The sequence below is a fragment of the Biomphalaria glabrata genome, chromosome 9 (genome assembly GCF_947242115.1).
Source record: "Biomphalaria glabrata chromosome 9, xgBioGlab47.1, whole genome shotgun sequence".
Lineage (NCBI taxonomy): Eukaryota > Metazoa > Mollusca > Gastropoda > Planorbidae > Biomphalaria > Biomphalaria glabrata.
This window is the reverse complement of record NC_074719.1, coordinates 39,082,747-39,103,990: the sequence shown is the minus strand read 5'-3', so window position 1 is coordinate 39,103,990 and position 21,244 is coordinate 39,082,747. Positions and strand designations below refer to the sequence as shown.

The 21,244-nt window shown below is 34.2% G+C and overlaps 2 protein-coding genes across 2 annotated transcripts; both read right to left on the bottom strand.

The window, feature by feature from the left end:
- Window positions 1-667: 667 nt before the first annotated feature.
- On the bottom strand, window positions 668-7,375 carry LOC129928126 (uncharacterized). Its single transcript, XM_056040805.1, has 6 exons — window positions 7,212-7,375; window positions 5,437-5,566; window positions 3,965-4,092; window positions 2,062-2,227; window positions 1,592-1,740; window positions 668-866 (listed from the first exon to the last, which is right to left on the bottom strand). Exons 1-6 carry the CDS (start codon window positions 7,255-7,257, stop codon window positions 808-810), a joined length of 678 nt encoding a protein of 225 aa, XP_055896780.1. The 5' UTR covers window positions 7,258-7,375; the 3' UTR covers window positions 668-807.
- A 4,486-nt stretch (window positions 7,376-11,861) lies between these two features.
- On the bottom strand, window positions 11,862-18,751 carry LOC129928257 (uncharacterized). The gene is made up of 6 exons (XM_056041805.1): window positions 18,594-18,751; window positions 16,496-16,625; window positions 14,747-14,874; window positions 13,296-13,461; window positions 12,812-12,960; window positions 11,862-12,080 (listed from the first exon to the last, which is right to left on the bottom strand). The coding sequence occupies exons 1-6, from the start codon at window positions 18,637-18,639 to the stop codon at window positions 12,022-12,024; spliced, it is 678 nt and encodes a 225-aa protein (XP_055897780.1). The 5' UTR covers window positions 18,640-18,751; the 3' UTR covers window positions 11,862-12,021.
- Window positions 18,752-21,244: the final 2,493 nt, after the last annotated feature.

The window sequence follows — 21,244 nt, the reverse complement described above, 5'->3', positions numbered from 1 at the left end:
CTGGAAAACATTGCTAAGCTCTAGCCTCTAAGCTCTAGCCTCTAAGCTCTAGCCTCTAAGCTCTAGCCTCTAAGCTCTAATGGCAGTATGGAAGAAGGAGCACTTCAACATTTGGTACTAGTATATGAAATAAGAAATGTGTCTTTATCTTTGTGTCTTTCTGGGTATTTTATTAGGTCGTGTGTTGATGTTTGTGGGTTATGCCTCAGTTCTTTATGTATTATTTCTGCTCTACTTTTCCGTCATGTGACCTGAAGTGTCTCTAAATCCAATGACAATGTCTTCGATCTCAAAGATAGAGAATGGGTGCAGTGTTTCACATGGCTACGCAGACCCAACTGCGACTTGCATAGTTTTTCCGCATCCTATGCAGACAAAGTCGTTGTCTACCGGATGTCTATTTAAGTTTGTATTACGTCTTTTGCGACTGTCGTCTGCAAGGGTTTTCTCTGGGCCTTTAGATGCGTATCCCGCAGACTTCGTGAGAGCTCTCAGTCTCTTTCAGAGTTCATCTTCTGCGAGGGCAAAATAGCGAGGGGTAGAGATGGAACAATGCTGTTACGCCTTCCCTTGAGCTCTCGCCAAATCTAGAAAATAAGTTGGGCACTTATTAACAAATACTTATAAATATCTGTTTTGTAGTGGCATGTCAAAAACACAACAACAATTATTGAACTATCAAAATTTTATTCCTTGATTAAAATAAATAAAAAGATTATTTTTAAAATATACTATTTTTACAAAGTCATATTTTATTTAAATCTTGGACATCATGAGATTTGTTTGAACCGTGAAGCTGGTCGACATTTAACGTCTTCTTCTGACACCAGAGATGATCAAGGGAACGAGTCTCGATTTCAGAGTACCTGAAGAGGTTTAAAAAAAAAAACTTATTTTCACAAATCAAGAACTGAAAATTGTCTTATTTAATGAAACCTAATTATATATATTTTGTAAACTTTATCCATAAACTAAATTATATTTGTTGCCAGAAATGTATAATTTTAAGCCTCTCCTGTATGTGTGGATATTGAAAAGTCTCAGGTATATTTACATAATGATTATGGCGTTTAAAAACAAAATTGTGTTTATTTAAAGTTATCTCAGTGCCTAATATAGTTTCTCGTTATACATGAACGTGTGTCATTGAGAGATAATGGCGTCTGCATACCAGAGACCTTTTTCTTAATACTGAATACGCTATAAACCGCTTGGCTACCTATCTAAGGAGCTCCAGTTTAAATCCCAACTTAATCTGAGTTATATTTGTTGAGCGCCAAATTACAGCACAGAAACCTACTTCCACCCACCCCTTACCCCACAAAAGAGATTTTAAACAAAATGATAAACGGTATTAAATCATAAATCACATTCTATATAAAAGAAATATACCATGGTGACTTTACAGTAAAGTAAGACTTAGAATGTAACTCAATAAGCGCTTTCATTTCCCTTTAACAAGGTTTTGTATGAGACTTCCTTTCATATGCGTTGTATTTAAGTGTTTTTTTGTTATGGCCAATAGAAAACGTCTGAACATATTTAATTGTCTACATTTAATGAACCATCTTAGAATTTAAAAATAACTTACGGATCTGACGAGCTTGTTGACCACAGCCTATCTGATCAGCAATCGGCTGGTTGTAAATGTCCACAAGTCTTTTAGCAAAGTTGCCAAAGTTTTGGCCACAGTGATTTTCCAGTGTTCCTAGAGTGCAAATTCTCAGTTGATCAAAGTAGCTGTGAGTAAACGTACAAAATATAACAATATTACATAAGTGGTTATGTTTTTACACAAACTCATTTGCGGCCTGACAAGTTCGTTCCTTGGTGCAGCATTTCGCTAAAGGAATACAGTTTAAAAAAAGAATGCTTATATTTTAAGAACAAATATTAGAAGCCATGAGTTATGAACTATCAATAAATCCTATCTATTCCTCTACTTTTCAAAAATTGAAGTTTCGCTTTCTTCACATAAATGGTGGTTTACTTGTGTATACACTAAAGGTATTTTGGCATAACATTTTTTTTTATGTTCAACTTAAAATAAAGTTAACTTACGAACAGACATTGACTGACTGCATCCCTTCGTCATTAGAAATGGCGGTAAAAGTGGCCAACTGCAACTCAAGCTCGAAATTTTGCACGCACTCGCCCATTCCTTCTTGGGCTGACAAGAGAGCGGTTTGATCGTTGACACATGGAGAGTCTGAGATAGAATCTAGTCCTGGTAAAGAAAATATTAACTGCCTCTTTAAACCTAAAATTACTTTTCTAGTTAGGGAGTTTTACAAGCTGGCAAACATCAAGTTTCAAATGTTATACTTCTTTCTTTACAAAGCTTAAACCATCTGACTCTGTCATATTTCCCATAACGGATCAAGTTAAAACATTGCACAGTTATTAATTGAACCTGACAGGACTTGAATCAATAAATTAACTATTGGAGATTATTTATTTTGTTTGATATCAAAATATGGGCAATAAAGGCTACCTAATGAGAGATTTTGTTAAATATATGGATTTAATTTCTTTATAAAGTTTTTGTCATTTATTCTCCTCCCACTGTCCACTTTCGAATCCATTGAAGTTTAGCATAATTCTTCTATTTGGACAAAACACAAATCAACCCAAAAATATTTACCAATTAGTTAATCATTTAGTAATTAAATAGCCTTGCTTTATATAGCAGATAGGGAGCTAAACCCTGTAAATTGTCAGATTTTCATTAACAAGCGGTTCTTTCCCTTAGATGGGCTTTTTTTTTTAAAGTATTCTTTTTTAAAAAAGCGGTTGATAGTTGTGCTGGCCATACGGCCTTCTTGTTTACCACCCTAAATACTGCAAGTTGGAATAGTGTGTGGGGAAATTTGACAAGATGTATTATAGGATTAAGCATATTGGACAGCATCAGCTGGAGACAACGCGCAAGCGAAATGTGTTCTGAGTTCAAGTTTGACATTGTTGTGGAAATGTCTCATTTGAAGAGCACATTTTTCCCCAAAAACTAATCCCGTGAGAATCAGTACAATGTATAAGAAAGCGAGTTCGATAAATACAACTAGAAAAAAAATGGTAAATGACTTTCTGCATAGATATGATCAATTATATCTTTTAGCTTTCAAAAACTTTGTTAAGAAGAGTAATGGATATTGCATAAAGTTGTAATAAAGTTGGCTGTATTGTCACAAGAAACTAAAATTTTATTAATTCTCTCTTAGGACTTCCAGTCTTATCGTTTCCAAAAAAAAATAATTTTACTTTATTTTGTTTCATGTGCCCCTAATAGTTTTATACGATCATATTATGGCCTGGAATCGACAAATCAACAAACTTAAAGTGTGTACGTATTGTTATGACCCTATTGGCGGCGCAAAAGGGTTAACTATAGGCTCAGCTGACACACACGTGAATCACTCAGGTCAGCTGGGCCATGGACAAGGGACAGTACTACGATTACACGATTACATGCAAATATGACCAATGTTATGGTCATGTGATCGAAAGCCTGCTTGTACGAGTGACAGTGTATAGGAAAGCGGCAGTTCAAGACCAGAGAGCGTCGAGACCGGGACTGTTAGTCTGGCCATGAAGTCGGTCCTGGTTGAGTCCTCAGGCGTACAGAAAGAGAGACAGTAGAGTTTTGTACGGTGATGTACAGAGAGACATTTTAGTTGTTGATGTGTTCGATGCCAATTGTCTAGTATTGGCTGTTATCTACTTATTCACGCCTTTATTAAAGTACCAGATTATTTGGAGCCTTGTTGTCAAGTTCTTGATGTGTTGATGTGTTGTGTTGTGTTTAGCAGTGTTTACAGAAGGCCTGATTAGGAGAGAAGATTGTAACAATATATATATATATATATATATATATATATATATATAATAAGGCTAGTCTTCGAGTCCGAAGATTAGTGAGGAATGCAGTATTTCCCGTGGCTGCAAGCTAAAATTGTTCTCAAACCTTCTTTGCCCTCTGCCGAACAAATGAAATTTAACGCCTCAGCTCCTCTCATGACCATGTTTAAGAAAGTATTATCTTCGCAGTCATCTTTGTTGTCGTCTATACACTTTTGTAGGTCATCGTTCTTCCTGGAGAAAGAAATGTTCAGAAACATGTTGGTAAGATTTCTTTTTATAATCTATCTGTATATAGTCTTACATATTTATTTTTTATTGCACAACTCATTACTGTGCCTGTGTGTCCATGTGCGGGCTTAGTAAAAGGCTAACTAGGCAAGTGCCTGGGTTCTCTGGTTTGGTGGAGATTTCAAAAAGGACTGGAAAACAATATTGTTTCCAGATGAAATGGTGAAACTTAGCCCCTATGTTGGAGTACACTAGCCTGACTAGGTTTTATATAAAACGCGTACTTTTATTTTCTCGCTGTTAATTTTTTTTTATTTTTCTATTTTTTTTTGTGGCCACCAAATTCAGTTCACTTAGGGCCTTTAATTATCTTAGGCCGGCCCTGGCGGAGGATTAGATTCATTTTATTTAATCACGTCATTATTTAGCAGACAATACGTTCCATTATACATGACCCACAATGGTCTTATCTTATCTTATATAATACAGACGTTACTTCAAAAAAGAAGATGATTACATCCTACGCGTCATGCATTTAGTCATGCATATTAACCAATGACTTAAAGTCTGCCAAGTCACTGGTTTTCCTGGCTAGCTCAGGCAACCCATTCCATGCTCTAATAGCACTAGAGCAATACAATGTGATAGTATGTAGTTTGTTTTGTAGCAAGTAAAAAACGAAAAAAAAAGGTTAACTCTTTCTCTTAGTAGTTATTTTTTCACGTTCTGAAAGATCCTTTATTTTGCTCATTACTATTTCATTACCCCTGTTATGATTGGGATTCAATAGCTTTGTTGTTTGTTATCAGAAAATGTTGTATTTGGTATAGAATTAAAGGGAATTGCATGCTCTTTTTATATAGTTCAAAGTTAAGTTTAAAAATTAAACATTAATTTAATGTAATGAGGTCAAATCAACGATGGTGTCGGAGAGAAAGAGTTAAGAAAGATTTAGAAAGAAATGGACATAAAAAGACAATGTCTAGGATACTATATTAAACATATTGATTGCCAACTAAATGAAATGTAAGTGTCTTAGTGCTTCAGTGCTTAGTGATATGCTTCTGCATGGCTAAAAAGTTGAAAAAAAATGTAATTCCTAGCTGTGAAATGTCAATATTTGTAAAGCCGGATGCTTCGAAAATGAAGCTACTTATAGATCTCCTTAAGTCATTGGCTAACATGCATGGCTAGATTGACTAGGAACACGCGTAGGACATAAACACCTTCTTCTTTGAAGTGACGTCTGTATTGAATAAGATAAGAGAATCTTCATACGAAAAAGAGTCACAATAAAAAGACCAATTAAAATTGTAAAAAAAAAAACATTTGAAATGTCTGTCTTACCGACATAGTTGTTCGTATTGTTCTTCATCTGGTAAGGAACCAAAGCTGGATGTTTCTAAGTCCGACAGGTAAGAAGCACACTGTAACAACCCAGTGCATTGCTCATCTCTCTTGGCTACATTCGCTGCGTCTGTATTTTTGTATATAATTACAACCCATATACTTCTTTAGGTATTGTCTTAAACTTGGCCACATTTGAAACATAATGGAACTTTTAAAACAAATAACAATCGACATATGAAATCAAAGAACCGGTGTCGATAACACGAAATAAAGTTAAAGTCCCTTTTTTTTTGGCAGAATATTTGATATAATCATCTTCTGTTGCATAGTTATTAATATAATGCAGTGATGCATTCATTTTGCCACCAATTACTGTCAAAGAGAGGCTACTGATAACACACATATTTAGGGAAAACTGAATTTTTTAGATGGATTTGTTTTTCTTACATGAAATAACATGTTGATGTAAAGAAGACTTGTTCATAGCACATAGACTCTGTGGCTGTCTACACCTTCATACAAACTTCCCATGCAAAAGAGCTCAAAGATCAGCTGCTGGCTAGAAAAAGATACATAATCCTTTTTCTTTAGCGACCCTCGTGTGACTTAAGAAGCCAACTCTTAATGCATATCCAAGATGAGAGGTAAATCATTCGAAATCACCAGACTCTGCAACGTTTTCAGCCTTTCTTTTACTGCTCACCATCTGCTGGCCAGGACCAGTCCTTTTTGCTTGCCCTGCAGTGTGCTTTTTTTCTTCTCCCAACAGTTGGTGTCTTGAAGATATTCATGTCGCGCTATTATACATCTGTGTATCTTAAGAGTAGACAACCTTCAGCTATCCTTCCCCTCTGATAGATCACTATAAAATAAAGATTGTGAAAGACGACCCTGTTGCATTCGGTGTCCATGTCCAAGCCAGCCTAAGCGTCTACTGCTGATAACTTTGAAGAAGTCCTGGCACTCTGCTCTTCGCAGGACGTCCTCTTCGGTGCTCTTGCCTACCTATTTTCGAAATGCTCCCAAAGCCTCGGAGGTAGAAAATATTGAGCTTCTTTTTCCCGACCAAGAATTGTTAGTCAATGTTTCATTGTCACATAGAACTACAACTCACGTGTACATCACTGACCCTGGGAAAAGTTGATAATTTTTTTTTGGTTACCTTGGCTCTATTATATTCAGTGATGTGGTAATTCTTTTTGAAGACATCAATTACATTTTTGTTTTATTACAGGATAGTAACTTATTATGGCCGCTTAAATAAAAGAGTATGGGAAAACACTTTGTTGAGTATCAGTACTAAAGCCCTAGTCTATATCCTCTGTCTGTTGGGCACTCTGGTAAAAAGTAACTACTTTTAGTTTTAAACAGCTAATTTATTAGCCACAAAAAAATTTGAGAATTGTTAAAATACGACTGTTTAGCCACTTTACTAGCAACAAACCATACGATACATAATGATATATTAAATACTATTCAAGTCCATTTTAAGTCCTTTTCTATAAAAAAAAAAATGTAATTTTAAATCTAATTAAAATATTTGAAAACTGTATCTTTATGCTCTACAAAGAAAAAAAACACATTTTAAAGTTGACTTGAGTTTCGAAAAGGAAAAAAAAGACACTACGAACTTCACCATAAATGAACATTATTTAATAACCACAATAGACATTAGACATGAAATGGCTTAAAAGAAAGCAAAGAAGACATAATTAAAAAACGAAATATTACTATATCAATTATACTATTAGATTTTTTTTATAAAATCTTACCACAAAAAGCAAAAGCTGCTACAAGTAGAGTTACTAGCTTGTACATTTTATGGCACACAAATATTTTTTTTTTTTGCTAGGAAAAGGATACTTTTTTTTTTGCAACCCTAACCCTAACCCTGTTTTATAGACTCACAGTTCCAGATAATTGCGCCAATTAGGTGGTAATGTCGCCTATGAGCAACAGGAAATGACATGTACCTACCAGCTTCATCCAGCCATTCTCAACTATGTGACTCTCATGTACTAACAATTGAAATAAAAGCGAACAACTTCCATGTAATGAAACTCATACAATGTCAACTCTCTAAACATTCTTTTAAAGTTTTCAAGAATTATTGCTAATACTCCTATTAGCTTGAAAACTCTTAATAAATTTAGAAAGTACAATGGGTGGAAGCAGTACTAGTTTTTTTAAAACGGCTCAATCTTTTTTTCCTACAAATCTGACAGATTATGTATATCTTTGGGAAAAAAAACTAACTATCTGGCCACATAGTGTAAACTCTGGTTTAACCGTCCTAATTTTTCAAAACTATAATCATCTTAAAATTTAATTAGGCTTTCTTCTTTTCATTTCGAACAAGCTTCAGCTAAAATTCAGGCACTTAAATGTTTCTTTGCAATCTGTAAGTAGTTTATTTTTTAAAAATAACCATACAGGGAAATTTAGCGCATCGTCTTCTGTAGCACAGGAAAATAAAAAAAAACTGTTGAATAAGAACAAATGTAAGGGCGCCAATTAGTTTGGGTAGAACAGCGTCCGTTAGGCAAAAGATCACGCGAAATTAATAGATTGTAATAAGCATGTTCTTTAGTGGCTCTATGGATGTGACTTAATGAATGGGGAGACAGGACGAGGAATTGCGATGATGGAGGTTGTTGATATCGGCCTTGTTTTGTTTATTTAAAATGTGTATTGTCATTGTTTCTTGCTGATGAGTTGCTTCCTATATACTGACAAAGACAGACAGACAGACAGACAGACAGACAGACAGATAGATAGATAGATAGATAGATAGATAGATAGATAGATAGATAGATAGATAGATAGATAGATAGATAGATAGATAGATAGATCTCTACAGTACGTACTTTTAATATTTCGCAATTTTTTTACTTTATTATGTGCTTCCACTAATAGCGGCCTTCATACACTCATTCGCTAGGTTGAAATGTCACACAGCCATTACTAACCAGGTCTAGAATACGTTAACATTTTGGTATAAAGTCGCTTCTCTTTACATTCGGTGATTTCATATTAGACCTTGTGCAATCCGTTCTGTGGCCTACACTTTTAAACACCAGGTGAATAGTCAGCTCCAGCACTGTTATTATCCTTTGACCTTTAAAAAAACTAGGTCGTAATTTGTGGATGCTTTGTCCTTAACTTTGTTTTTTAGGTTTTGTTTTTAAAATGGTGGACTTTTTTTTAAGAGAAAAAAAACAATTTAGTATGCAATAAGTTGGACATAATTTTTAAAACAACAATTAATAAGTAGTTTTTCATATTATCCCGTAAACGGCATCGTTGTAACATGGCCATAGAACACTAACCTAAAGGAATATTTTTTTTACGGAAATGTTTTTTTTTTTTTTTTTTTTTTTTTTTTTTTTTTTGAGGATTACAATAAGAGATTGACCCTTTACAAAACAATTAGATCAATTGTATATTCATTATAAGACATCAGTTATGTGACTTTCACATCTAACTTTACATTCACTTTCACCTATCCTTTCTGAAAATACTGAAACCTGCCTTTTTACCTGCCTGGGTGGACCACTTCGGGGACCGATTTTGAGTTTGTTTCCACACAAACTGTCTTTGTAACCTAGTTAGCTTTTGTTCAATAGACAAAATTGACAAATTGGTGAGTCTAAAATTTGTCACCTTTGATCACAAATAATTCTTGATCAACCTAATTTTGGATATTGTAACACTTACCTTAATAGTAAGAAAAATGCGAATCAAGATGGCGATATAAGGTTACATGTACTTTTTTATAATACCGAAGAGCTTAACAGATCCTTATTTTTGAAGTTTGGAGGCTTCTGAAAAAAATCGCTGCAATATTTTGAAGCGTCCAGACAAAATTCGTTAATGTCATATGAGGATGGGAAGTCTGGAAGGTTTTAAAACTCTCAAACAGGAAAGACTAAAGGTGGCAGCTAAACAGAAAACATTTCTAAAACGATTTCGCAAAGGACACTGTCCGATAAAAGCCAAAGTCGCTAGGATCCGGAGAATCACACAATCCCAGATGTCGACACTGTCCGATAAAAGCCAAAGTCGCTAGGATCCGGAGAATCACACAATCCCAGATGTCGACACTGTCACACGAAAGACGAAAAAGTAGAAAACATTCTCTACGACTTAAGAGTGCTCGCAAACACACTTGAAGATACGTCTATTCTTGAAACAGAACTGGTGCATGTGGGGTTGTTCCCTGTACGAAGACAATGCCAGATACCTGAACCGTGCTTTAAGGGATTAATCTCTGCACTCAGCCTTAGTGCATGTAGACTTACACATGAAAATGTTTTTTATAGTTATTTAGCTATTGTACAAACACTAAAGGGAATTATTCACTTTATACCACCTTATCAGTCAAGAACATTTTCATTTTGTTGTGTTCGAGATAGCGAACAAAATATTTTATTGTCACTAGTTAATTAACTAATGTGTTAATTTTCATTGATTCTTGTGTTGTCAGGTAAAAGAAATGATAGTGCAAAGTTTCAGCTTGATCCTAGTTTGGGATTTAGGAGAATTTAACATGTACAAACTTTTGACCAGATATTGCAGGGGTTCTCAACCTATGGGTCGCAACCCCTTTGGGGGGTCGATTGACGATTTGAAAGGGGTCGCCTAAGACCAGTAAAAAAAATGAATTGTTTGTGTCCATTCTTCTATTGCTGTGTGTGTGTGAGGGGGGGTCGCGGTAGTGTGAGTGATGTAAAAAAGGGGTCGCCGAGCCTGAAAGGCTGAGAACCACTGAGATATTGAGTTGATAGAAGTTTTGTCAATGTTAACACATGCTGCACGGACACGCCACTACCTTCTGTTCTGTTATTCTCTTTTTTTCAGAAACACGTGAATTACGTCATATTCTCTCGGACATTGGTCATCAGAAGGAGAGGTTCATGACAGGCAATTGACCAGTTGTGTTACAATGAAACACTAGGAATGTGTTTTAGCCTTGAGGAATTTCCAATAAATTTCATTAAATAAAGCTTTCTTTCAAAACGACAATACTTATAATATTTTTAATTAAGGAATTCAATTATATATGAAGTTCAGTAGTTCGACTTTATGGTCAATGGTTCTTTACCTTTAATAAAATATCTGCATTACAAATAATAGAGATGTATTTGTTGTTTTTTTTTTTACATTTACAAAATATGAATATTTTATTTGACATTCAATTGGAAATTTTAATACACAATAGCGGAATCCATAAATGGAAATATTTTTGTCGTATCTCGAATTTTACAAAATATAAAAGTAGTGTTACGACAAGTTTTTCAATAAGCCTTAGTAGCTCCGGCACGGCTCCGGCCGATTCTCTGCCAGATATCAAAAAGTGCTATCCGGTGCACCCGTCGTATATACATTTAGTATGCATATTTTTAAAGTTTTTACATCTTTTACTCTTTAGAGGCCCCACACTGAAAGTGACCTACATTGCTTTTACTGCTGTAACGCTATCCCTCATGAAAACTCTCATTGCATAATACTTTAAAAAAAGGCAACATTTTTGTGACGAAATCAAAACACTTACTAAGAGCCAATATAAACCAGTTTATTCACTTCTGTAAGCCTCCTCGCTCCCCTTTGTTTTCTATAGTTACTAATATTAAAATGTATTGCTGTTCTACCTGTATCTCTGTGTTAATCTAGTCGTTTATTTTAAGTAGAGACACTCTGTTAAGTCATTTGTTTCCCTATTTGATTCTGGAAAACATTGCTAAGCTCTAGCCTCTAAGCTTTAGCCTCTAAGCTCTAGCCTCTAAGCTCTAGCCTCTAAGCTCTAGCCTCTAAGCTCTAGCCTCTAAGCTCTAATGGCAGTATGGAAGAAGGAGCACTTCAACATTTGGTACTAGTATATGAAATAAGAAATGTGTCTTCATCTTTGTGTCTTTCTGGGTATTTTATTAGGTCGTGTGTTGATGTTTGTGGGTTATGCCCCAAGTCTTTATGTATTATTGCTGCTCTACTTTTCCGTCATGTGACCTGAAGTGTCTCTAAATCCAATGACAATGTCTTCGATCTCAAAGATAGAGAATGGGTGCAGTGTTTCACATGGCTACGCAGACCCAACTGCGACTTGCATAGTTTTTCCGCATCCTATGCAGACAAAGTCGTTGTCTACCGGATGTCTATTTAAGTTTGTATTACGTCTTTTGTGACTGTCGTCTGCAAGGGTTTTCTCTGGGCCTTTAGATGCGTATTCCGCAGACTTCGTGAGAGCTCTCAGTCTCTTTCAGAGTTCATCTTCTGCGAGGGCAAAATGGCGAGGGGTAGAGAGGGAACAATTCTGTGACGCCTTCTCTTTTAAGCTCGCCAAATCTAGTAATTAAGTTGGACACTTATTAACAAATACTTATAAATATCTGTTTTGTAATGGCATGTCAAAAACACAACAACAATTATTGAACTATCAAAATTTTATTCCTTGATTAAAATAAATAAAAAGATTATTTTTAAAATATACTAAACACAGTTAAAAAGGAATATTTTTACAAAGTCATATTTTTTTAAAATCTTGGACATCATGAGATTTGTTTTAACCGTGAAGCTGGTCGACATTTAACGTCTTCTTCTGACACCAGAGATGATCAAGGGAACGAGTCTCGATTTCAGAGTACCTGAAGAGGTTTAAAAAAAAAACTTATTTTCACAAATCAAGAACTGAAAATTGTCTTATTTAATGAAACCTAATTATATATATTTTGTAAACTTTATCCATAAACTAAATTATATTTGTTGCCAGAAATGTATAATTTTAAGCCTCTCCTGTATGTGTGGATATTGAAAAGTCTCAGGTATATTTACATAATGATTATGGCGTTTAAAAACAAAATTGTGTTTATTTAAAGTTATCTCAGTGCCTAATATAGTTTCTCGTTATACATGAACGTCTGTCATTAAGAGATAATGGCGTCTGCATACCAGAGACCTTTTTCTTAATACTGAATACGCTATAAACCGCTTGGCTACCTATCTAAGGAGCTCCAGTTTAAATCCCAACTTAATCTGAGTTATGTTTGTTGAGCGCCAAATTACAGCACAGAAACCTACTTCCACCCACCCCTTACCCCACAAAAGAGATTTTAAACAAAATGATAAACGGTAATAAATCATAAATCACATTCTATATAAAAGAAATATACCATAGTGACTATACAGTAAAAAAAGACTTTATCGTTAGAATGTAACTCAATAAGCGCTTTCATTTCCCTTTAAGAATATTTTGTATGAGACTTACTTTCATATGCGTTGTATTTAAGTTTTTTTTTGTTATGGCGAACAGAAAACGTCTGAACATATTTAATTGTCTACATTTAATGAACCATCTTAGTATTTAAAAATAACTTACGGATCTGACGAGCTTGTTGACCACAGCCTATCTGATCAGCAACAGGCTGGTAGTAAATGTCCACAAGTCTTTTAGCAAAGTTGCCAAAGTTTTGGCCACAATGATTTTCCAGTGTTCCTAAAGTGCAAATTCTCAGTTGATCTAAGTAGCTGTGAGTAAACGTACAAAATATAACAATATTAAAAAAGGGGTTATGTTTTTACACAAACTCATTAGCGGCCTGACAGGTCCGTTCCTGGGTCCAGCATTTCGCTTAAGGAATACAGTTTTAAAAAAGAATGCTTATATTTTATGAACAAATATTAGAAGCTATTAGTTATGAACTATCAATAAATACTCTCTATTCCCCTACATTTCAAAAATTGAAATTTGTCTTATCTTGTTTCGCTTTCTTCACATCAATGGTGATTTACTTCTGTATACCCTAAATGTCTTTTTTCATAACATTGTTTTTTATGTTCAACTTAAAATAAAGTTAACTTACGAACAGACATTGACTGACTCCATCCCTTCGTCATTAGACAAGGCGGTAAAAGTAGCCAACTGCAACTCAAGCTGGAAATTTTGCACGCACTCGCCCATTCCTTCTTGGGCTGATAAGAGAGCGTTTTGATCGTTGACACATGGAGAGTCTGAGATGGAATCTAGTCCTGGTAAAGAAAATATAAACTGCATCAGACTTGACATCAAATATGAGGACATTATGTTTTACTCTATCACTTGTTTATTTAGGGATTTTTTTAGGGGGGGGGGGATAAAACATTTACTCAAAGTACAAGAAAGTACTCTAGTAGCCAAAATACGTTTAAACCTTAAATTACTTTTCTAGTTAGGGAGTTTTACAAGCTGGCAAACATCAAGTTTCAAATGTTGTAGTTCTTTCTTTACAAAGCTTAAACCATCTGACTCTGTCTGTCTTTTATCCTATTTCCCATAACGGATCAAGTTAAAACGTTGCACAGTTATTAATTGAACCTAACAGGACTTGAATCAATAAATAAATTTTGCAAACTAGTCAATTAACTATTGGAGATTATTTATTTTGTTTGATATCAAAATATGGGCAATAAAGGCTATTTAATGAGAGATTTTGTTAAATATATGAATAGGGAGATAGGGAGCTAAACCCAGTAAATTGTCAGATTTTCATTAACAAGCGGTTCTTTCCCTTTCTTTTTAAAAGTATTCTTTTTCAAAAAGCGGTTGATCGTTGTGCTGGCCATACGGCCTTCTTGTTTACCACCCTAAATACTGCAAGTTGGAACAGTGTGTGGGGAAATTTGACAAAATGTATTATATGGTTAAGCATATTGGACAGCATCAGCTGGAGACAACGCGCAAGCGAAAAGTGTTCTGAGTTCAAGTTTGACATTGTTGTGGAAATGTCTTGTTTAAAGAGCACATTTTTTCCCCAAAATCTAATCCCGTGAGAAGCAGTACAATGTATAAGAAAGCGAGTTCGATAAATACAACTAGAAAAAAAAAGGTAAATAACTTTCTGCATAGATATTATCAATTATATTTTTTAGCTTTCAAAAACCTTATTTAGAAGAGTAATGGATATTGCATAAAGTTGTAATAAAGTTGGCTGTATTGTCACAAGAAACTAAAATTTTATTAATTCTCTCTTAGGACTGCCAGTCTTATCGTTTCCGAAAAAAAAAACATTTTTACTTTATTTTGTTTAATATGGCCCAAATAGTTTTAGACGATCATATTATGGCCTTGAATCGACAAATCAACAAACTTAAAGTGTGTACGTAATAGTACGTATATATATATATATATATACGTATATATATATATATATATATATATATATATATATATATATATATATATATATATATAAAAATAATAAGGCTAGTCTTCGAGTCCGAAGATTAGTGAGGAATGCAGTATTTCCGTGGCTGCAAGCTAGAATTGTGCTTAAACCTTCTTTGCCCTCTTCGGAACAAATGAAATTTAACGCCTCAGCTCCTCTCATGACCATGTTTAAGAAAGTATTATCTTCGCAGTCATCTTTGTTGTCGTCAAAACACTTTTGTAGGTCATCGTTCTTCCTGGAGAAAAGAAATGTTCAGAAACAGGTTTGTAAGTTGTTGTTTAGAATCTATCTATATATATATAATCTTACATTTTCTTTTTTTTATTGCACAACTCATTACTGTGCCTGTGTGTCCATGTGTGGGCTTAGTAAAAGGCTAACTAGGCAAGTGCCTGGGTTCTCTGGTTTGGTGGAGATTTCAAAAAGGACTGGAAAACAATATTGTTTCCAGATGAAATGGTGAAACTTAGCCCCTATGTTGGAGTACACTAGCCTGACTAGGTTTTATATAAACCGCTTACATTTATTTTTTCGCTGTTAATTATTTTTATTTTTCTATTTGGTTTGTGGCCACCAAATTCAGTTCACTTATGGCCTTTAATTATCTTAGGCCGGCCCTGGCGGAGGATTAGATTCCTTTTATTTAATTACGTCATTATTTGGCAGACAAAACGTTCAAGTATACATGACCCACAATGGTCTTATCTTATCTTATATAATACAGACGTTACTTCAAAAAAGAAGATGATTGCGACCTACGCGTCATGCATTTAGTCATGCATATTAACCAATGACTTAAATTCTGCCAAGTCACTGGTTTTCCTGGCTAGCTCAGGCAACCCATTCCATGCTCTAATAGCACTAGGAGAGAAGGAGTATTTGTGCACATCTTTCCTAGTATATGAAACGAGGAATGTGCCTTTACCTTTGTGTCTTTCTGAGTTCGGCATAATATTTCTTTGTGATCTGATCACTGTGTCTTCTAAAATCCTTATTAGCAAAGTCTACTGAGCCACATTTACGATAGCGTAGTTTTTATTACAATTTGTTCTGTTTTCTTTCATAGGGATTTTGTATCGTTAAGTTAAACTTTTAAAATGTGTAGTTACAGAAAAAGAAAGATAAAGTAATATAGAGGAATACAATGTGATAGTATGTAGTTTGTTTTGTAGCTAGTAAAGAACGTAAAAAAAAAGGTTAACTCTTTCTCTCCGTAATTATTTTTTCACGTCCTGAAAGATCCTTTATTTTGCTCATTACTATTTCATTAGCCCTGTTATGATTGGGCTTCAAAAGCTTTGTTGTTTGTTATCAGAAAATGTTGTATTTGGTAGAGAATTAAAGGGAATTGCATGCTCTTTTTATATAGTTCAAAGTCAAGTTTAAAAATTAAACATTAATTTAATGTAATGAGGTCAAATCATCGATGGTATCGTCAATAAGGAGAGAAAGAGTTAAGAAAGATGTAGAAAGAAATGGACATAAAAAGACAATGTCTAGGATACTATATTAAACATACTGATTGCCAACTAAATGAAATGTAAGTGTCTTAGTGCTTCACTCTCTTTGTGATATGCTTCTGCATGGCTAAAAAGTTTAAAAAAATGTAATGCATAGCTGTGAAATGTCAATATTTGTAAAGCCGGATGCGTCGAAAATGAAGCTACTTATAGATCTCCTTAAGTCATTGGCTAACATGCATGGCTAGAATGACTAGGAACACGAGTAGGACATAATCACCTTCTTCTTTGAAGTGACGTCTGTATTGAATAAGATAAGAGAATCTTCATACCAAAAAGAGTCACAATAAAAAGACTAATTTAAATTTAAAAAAAAAATTGAAAGGTCCGTCTTACCGACATAGTTGTTCGTATTGTTCTTCATCTGGTAAGGAACCAAAGCTGGATGTTTCTAAGTCCGACAGGTAAGAAGCACACTGTAACAACCCAGTGCACTGCTCATCTCTCTTGGCTACATTCGCTGTGTCTGTATTTTTGTATAGAATTAAAACACATATATTTCTGTAGGTATTGTCTTAAACTTGGTCACATTTGAAACATAATGGAACTTTTAAAACCAATAACAATCTAATGTAATGGGATAATTTCAACAATATTCTATTTTGTACAAGTAACGACATATGAAATCAAAGAACCAGTGTCGATAACAAGAAATAAAATTAAAGTCCATACTTTTTGGCAGAATATTTGATATTATCATCTTCTGTTTCATACTTATTAATATAATGCAGTGATGCATTCATTTTGCCACCAATTACTGTCAAAGGGAGGCTACTGATAACACACATATTCAGGGAAAACTGAATTTTTTAGATGGATTTTTTTTTCTTACAAGAAATAACATGTTGATGTAAAGAAGACTTGTCCATAGCACATCTACTGTTAAAAAATATTAGCGAATAGATTCCCTTAAACAACTAAATGTTTAGTTGGCCTATTGTGAGAAACACTTTGAAATCGAACAAGAATAATTCCTATCGCAAACACTACCCATGAAGACTATATAACACATAAGACTTCAATGTTTTGCATACTTCTTCAGTTTTCAGGATTCTAGCACAAACCTACCGCAGGAAGGATGGGTAAGGCGGCGGATTCTAAACTGGAAACACTGAGACGACAGTTCGGAGAGCATATTACAAGGCCAGGGAGCCATCATTCAAATTACAAAGATTCTATCAGGAAGCGCATAATAAAACTCTGTGGCTGTTTACACCTTCATACAAACTCCCCATGCAAAAGAGCTCAAAGAAGATACATAATCCTTTTCTTTTGCGCCCCCCGTGTGACTTAAGAAGCCATATGCATATCCAAGCTGAGAGGTTAAGCATTCGGAATCACCAGACTCTGCAACGTTTTCACCCTTTCTTTTACTGCTCACTATCTGCTGGCCAGGCCAAATCCTTTTTGCTTGCCCTGCAGTGTGCTTTTTAATTCTCCCAACAGTTGGTGTCTTGAAGATATTCATGTCGCGCTATTATACATCTGTGTATCTTAAGAGTAGACAACCTTCAGCTATCCTTCCCCTCTGCTAGATCACTTTAAAATAATGATTGTGAAAGACGACCCTGTTGCATTCGGTGTCCATGTCCAAGCCAGACAAAGCGTCTACTGCTGATAACATTGAAGATGTTTTGACGTCCTCTTCGGTGCTCTCTTGCCGACCTATTTTCGAAATGTTCCCAAAGCCTCGGAGGTAGAAAATATTGAGCTTCTTTTTCCCGACCAAGAATTGTTAGTCAATGTTTCATTGTCACATAGAACTACAACTCACGTGTACAGCACTGACCCTGGGAAAAGTTGATCTTTTTTTTTGTTAACCTTGGCTCTATTATATCCAATGATGTGGTAATTCTTTTTGAAGACATCAATTACACTTTTGTTTTATTACAGGATAGCAACTTATTAGGGCCGCCTAAATAAAAGATAATAGGAGAACACTTTGTTGAATATCAGTACTAAAGCCCTAGTCTATATCCCCTGTGTGTTGGGCACTCTGGTAAAAAGTAACTACTTTTAGTTTTAAACAGCTAATTTATTAGCAACAAAAAAATATGAGAATTGTTAAAATACGACTATTTCGCCATTTTACTAGCAACAAACAATACGATACAAAATGATATATTAAATACTATTCAAGTCCATGTTAAGTCCTTTTCTATAAAAAAAAAAAAAAACATGTAATTTTAAATCTAATTAAAATATTTGAAAACTGTACCTTTATGCTCTACAAGAAAAAAAAACATTTTAAAGTTGACTTGAGTTTCGAAAAGATAAAAAAAGACTTTACGAATTTCACCATAAATGAACATTATTTAATAACCACAATAGACATTAGACATGAAATGACTTAAAAGAAAGCAAGAAAGACATAATTAAAAAACGAAATATTACTATATCAATTATACTATTTGATTTTTTTATAAGATCTTACCACAAAAAGCAAAAGCTGCTACAAGTAGAGTTACTAGCTTGTACATTTTATGACACACAAATTTGTTGTTGTTTTTTTTTGCTAGGAAAAGGATACTTTTTTTTTTTTTTGCAAAGAATCTGTTTGTGATGGTCTCCCCCTGTTTTATAGACTCACAGTTCCAGATAATTGCGCCAATTAGGTGGTAATGTCGCCTATGAGCAACAGGAAATGACATGTACCTACCAGGTCATCCAGCCATTCTCAACTATGTGACTCTCATGTACTAACAATTTAAATAAAAGCGAACAACTTCCATGTAATGAAAACTCATACAATGTCACCTCTCTAAACATTCTTTTAAAGTATTCAAGAATTATTGCTAATACTCCTATTAGCTTGAAAACTTAATAAATTTAGAAAGTACAATGGGTGGAAGCAGGACTAGTTTTTTTAAAACGGCTCAATCTTTTTTTCCTACAAATCTGACAGATTATGTATATCTTTGAAAAAAAAACTAACTATCTGGCCACATAGTGTAAACTCTGGTTTGACCGTCCTAATTTTTCAAAACTATAATCATCTTAAAATTTAATTAGGCTTACTTCTTTTCATTTCGAACAAGCTTCAGCGGAAATTCCCGCACTTAAATGTTTCTTTGCAATCTGTAAGGAATTCATTTTTTAAAAATAGGCAAACAGGGAAATTTAGCGAATCGTCTTCTGTAGCAGTTCCAGTCGACATTTCCTTATGGCATCATGAGCTGGACTATTAATTCAAGAACTTGATTCCTTCCAATATTGAAGCATTTCAAGAAATAAATAGATATAGAAGTGATTAACTTTTATAAAGAAAGGAATTAATTTTCAATTTTTTTTAACTATGTTACGTGTTTCTATCAGCATTAGGGTTCAATCTATTAAAAGTTTTTTTAACTTTTTCCTTAGGGGAACACCTCGCACATTCTTTTAACCACAGCTTATATTACCTTACTCTGTCTGTTTGTCGATCTAACTGTATGTCTATTTGTCTCTCTTTGAAGTAAAAAGTGTGTACACGTATTTTCTCTCACACCCATTCTCTTATCAAAATGAAACTTCGCACAAATATTTATTGGCGTAGAAAAAAAAAACATAAATCACTAAATAGGAACCAATTGGATACTTAATTACATTGTCTAACAGCAACAAGGGAAACTAATACTTTAGCATCACATATATGGTTAAACTTGTTGGGTTTAGTCCCTTTAAATAATCACTAACGCTATTTCTCCCTCACACATTTCTCGATCAACATGATACTTTAAAAAAATTATTGATTGCACCTAACAAAACATGAATCAATAAACAAATATACTTAATTAGTCAATTAGATTTTTTTCGTAATTAATTATTTAGATTAGAATCTAAAATGGGAAATAACTGGTACACTATTAATGGATATAGTTTTAAGGGCGGAGTTCTTCCCCTTTCGATAAGCTTTTTTTTTTTAAAGGGTTCCGCTAAAGACAGTTTGGGAAACACTGCATTAAAGAAAAATATGGCAGGGACTTTCCTTGATACTACCAGTTTAAGCCAGTGTAAGTCAGAGCTAAGCGCTTATCCTAAAACCTAGGAGCAAAAGTAGGCAGAGCCAGGCCAGGATTCGGAGGCTTGCAAAACATTTTTTTAACTAATTTTTTTTTATTCTAAAAATTCATTCACACTATTAATGGATATAGTTTTAAGGGCGGAGTTCTTCCCCTTTCGATAAGCTTTTTTTTTTAAAGGGTTTCGCTAAAGACAGTTTGGGAAACACTGCATTAAAGAAAAATATGGCAGGGACTTTCCTTGATACTACCAGTTTAAGCCAGTGTAAGTCAGAGCTAAGCGCTTATCCTAAAACCTAGGAGCAAAGTTAGGCAGAGCCAGGCCAGGATTCGGAGGCTTGCAAAACATTTTTTTAACTAATTTTTTTCTTTCTAAAAATTCATTTTAGCCACGAGAAAAAAGATGACAGTCGTACAAACAAACTGACGACAAATCGAAAAAATAACAAGGTTTAAACGAAATTTTCTATGGAAACACAAACCCTAAGTGGTCCACCCAGGCAGATAAAATACAGGTTTTAAAATATTCAAACAGTATATCAGAATGAAATTCTATCAAAGGCAAATGACAGAGAAGAATGGAGAAAGAAGGTTGACAGATCTTGCGTAATGGCCCAGCAGCCTAAGGGATAGGTAAAACTACCGTGAAAATGAAAGAGAGTTTCGATGTGAAACTGGCCTAACTAATGTCATATAATGATTTTCTAATTGATCTAATTGTTCAGTAAAGGGTCAAAGTCTTATTTAAAGCATCTTTAAAAAAAAAGTATCCCTTTCCTTTAGTACTGTACGGTATGTCCCTAGAAGTTCAAGCGATAAAATGAAAAACTACTTATTAATTGTTGTTTTAAATTATGTTCCTCTTATATGCATAATGAATAGATTTTTGCTCTTTAAAAATAATAGTAAAAAATTTTTGTATGTGTAATAATTAACATGACAGAAATTATTTAACTTAGCAATGCAATTGTAAAAAAAAAAATTGACAAAAAATCTGAAACCGTTTGCATAAATGTGTTAGAAATATGGTAAATAGTCATCTCTCTTACTAAATAGCCTTCCGTGTTTGTTACTATTAAAAGTG

Bases quoted from the DNA above. Each gene is read 5' to 3' on its own strand.
- LOC129928126 (XM_056040805.1), bottom strand. From the start codon at position 7,257: ATGTACAAGCTAGTAACTCTACTTGTAGCAGCTTTTGCTTTTTGTG. The intron at 1,741-2,061 runs GTAAGTTAACTT...GTTTACTCACAG, and splicing joins CAGTCAGTCAATGTCTGTTC to CTACTTTGATCAACTGAGAA. The intron at 867-1,591 runs GTAAGTTATTTT...AAACCTCTTCAG, and splicing joins TCAACAAGCTCGTCAGATCC to GTACTCTGAAATCGAGACTC.
- LOC129928257 (XM_056041805.1), bottom strand. From the start codon at position 18,639: ATGTACAAGCTAGTAACTCTACTTGTAGCAGCTTTTGCTTTTTGTG. The intron at 14,875-16,495 runs GTAAGACGGACC...TCTTTTCTCCAG, and splicing joins CAATACGAACAACTATGTCG to GAAGAACGATGACCTACAAA. The intron at 12,081-12,811 runs GTAAGTTATTTT...AAACCTCTTCAG, and splicing joins TCAACAAGCTCGTCAGATCC to GTACTCTGAAATCGAGACTC.